The following is a 1109-nucleotide window of genomic DNA, read 5'->3' as shown; positions in this document are numbered from 1 at the left end:
CCACCATCCCACTCCCTTCAGTCGCGGTGTCTACGCGAATTCACGTTGACGCACGTTTTTACCGTCCAGCTGCGGCGGAGGCGGCGGCGACGCCTGATAGTTGATTGGCCGTGACCATAAACACTACACAGACGGCAGACCATTTTCTAAACCAAGCCAAATCGGCATGCCAAAACATTGTCTGCTAAACTTGATATTGGTATAAGGAAAACGCAAAAGAGCCTTTATGTAAAAGCTTGAATGAATTTGAAGAATAATGACAAAAACGAGGAAGCAACGCCATAAATATTCGCGTTTCCTTACTTTACTTTCACTTATTTCAAGAATTAGGATATTTACCTGGCACATTTTAGTAGTGCAATAACTTTCAATAATGATTATGCACTAGAAAGCAATACTTATTTAAGTTACCTCCTTTAATAATTACCAATAAAATAGCTCAAAATAATATTTACCTGACTTCTACACTCCAGTAAAAGCGTACACTGCGGGCGTACAACTGCTCTAAGGCAATCTGTCGAGTTCCAGTCAGCATGTTTGCAGCTACTTTTGCGACAACAAAGGCACCTGTGGTGGTGTTTTGTTCATATCAAGACTTACGCCTTCTTAACTTCATATAACCCTCAAAATGTTACTTGTTTTTAAATATGGGTCAAGCTTGTACCAAGAAGTGGAAAGAAAAGTACCGTTTTAAAAGTTAGTAAACTGTTCCAGTCCTTTTAAACCTAAGCTAACAGATATTATCCACGTCTCCTAATTAATTAATCTTATCAGCTCTTAATACAATGTATACAAACCAGTTACTGATCATTTCAAACATTTAGGAGCAGGGGTGCCCTTGATGGTCCTTTATCCTTTTCAAATTCGAAGGTTAGCATCTCCAGGTAAGATATCAACTCTAGGGCAATAAACCGGCACTGGGAGGAGTCCATATTTTAAAAGAGTAATGCTATAATAAAATCTTTAAGGTTGTTAATCCAATCCAAGTAATCCGACATGATTTATTTCAAGCCGATACCACTTCGAGCGAGATTTTATCGAAACCTGCGACACGGCCTCTTTAAATTTGCCAATTCTGTTAAGAGTGCTGACTAATTCATTATTTTGCC

The 1109-nt window shown here is 38.8% G+C and overlaps 1 protein-coding gene across 1 annotated transcript in view; it reads right to left on the bottom strand. All coding sequences in view use genetic code 11, as the record gives it.

Moving 5' to 3' along the window:
• EGR_08260 (hypothetical protein) overlaps nt 1-1109 on the bottom strand; it is a gene marked incomplete at both ends in the record, with an annotated part of 10192 nt that overhangs the window by 1231 nt on the left and 7852 nt on the right. The window contains one exon of the mRNA XM_024497509.1: nt 63-146. Within this exon, the coding sequence (XP_024348050.1) occupies nt 63-146 (84 nt within the window). The remainder of the gene's footprint in view (nt 1-62; nt 147-1109) is intronic.

The sequence above is a fragment of the Echinococcus granulosus genome (genome assembly GCF_000524195.1).
Source record: "Echinococcus granulosus chromosome Unknown EG_S00101, whole genome shotgun sequence".
Taxonomy (NCBI): Eukaryota; Metazoa; Platyhelminthes; class Cestoda; order Cyclophyllidea; family Taeniidae; genus Echinococcus; species Echinococcus granulosus.
The sequence above is the reverse complement of the archived record's forward strand: the minus strand, read 5'-3'. Positions and strand labels throughout refer to the sequence as shown.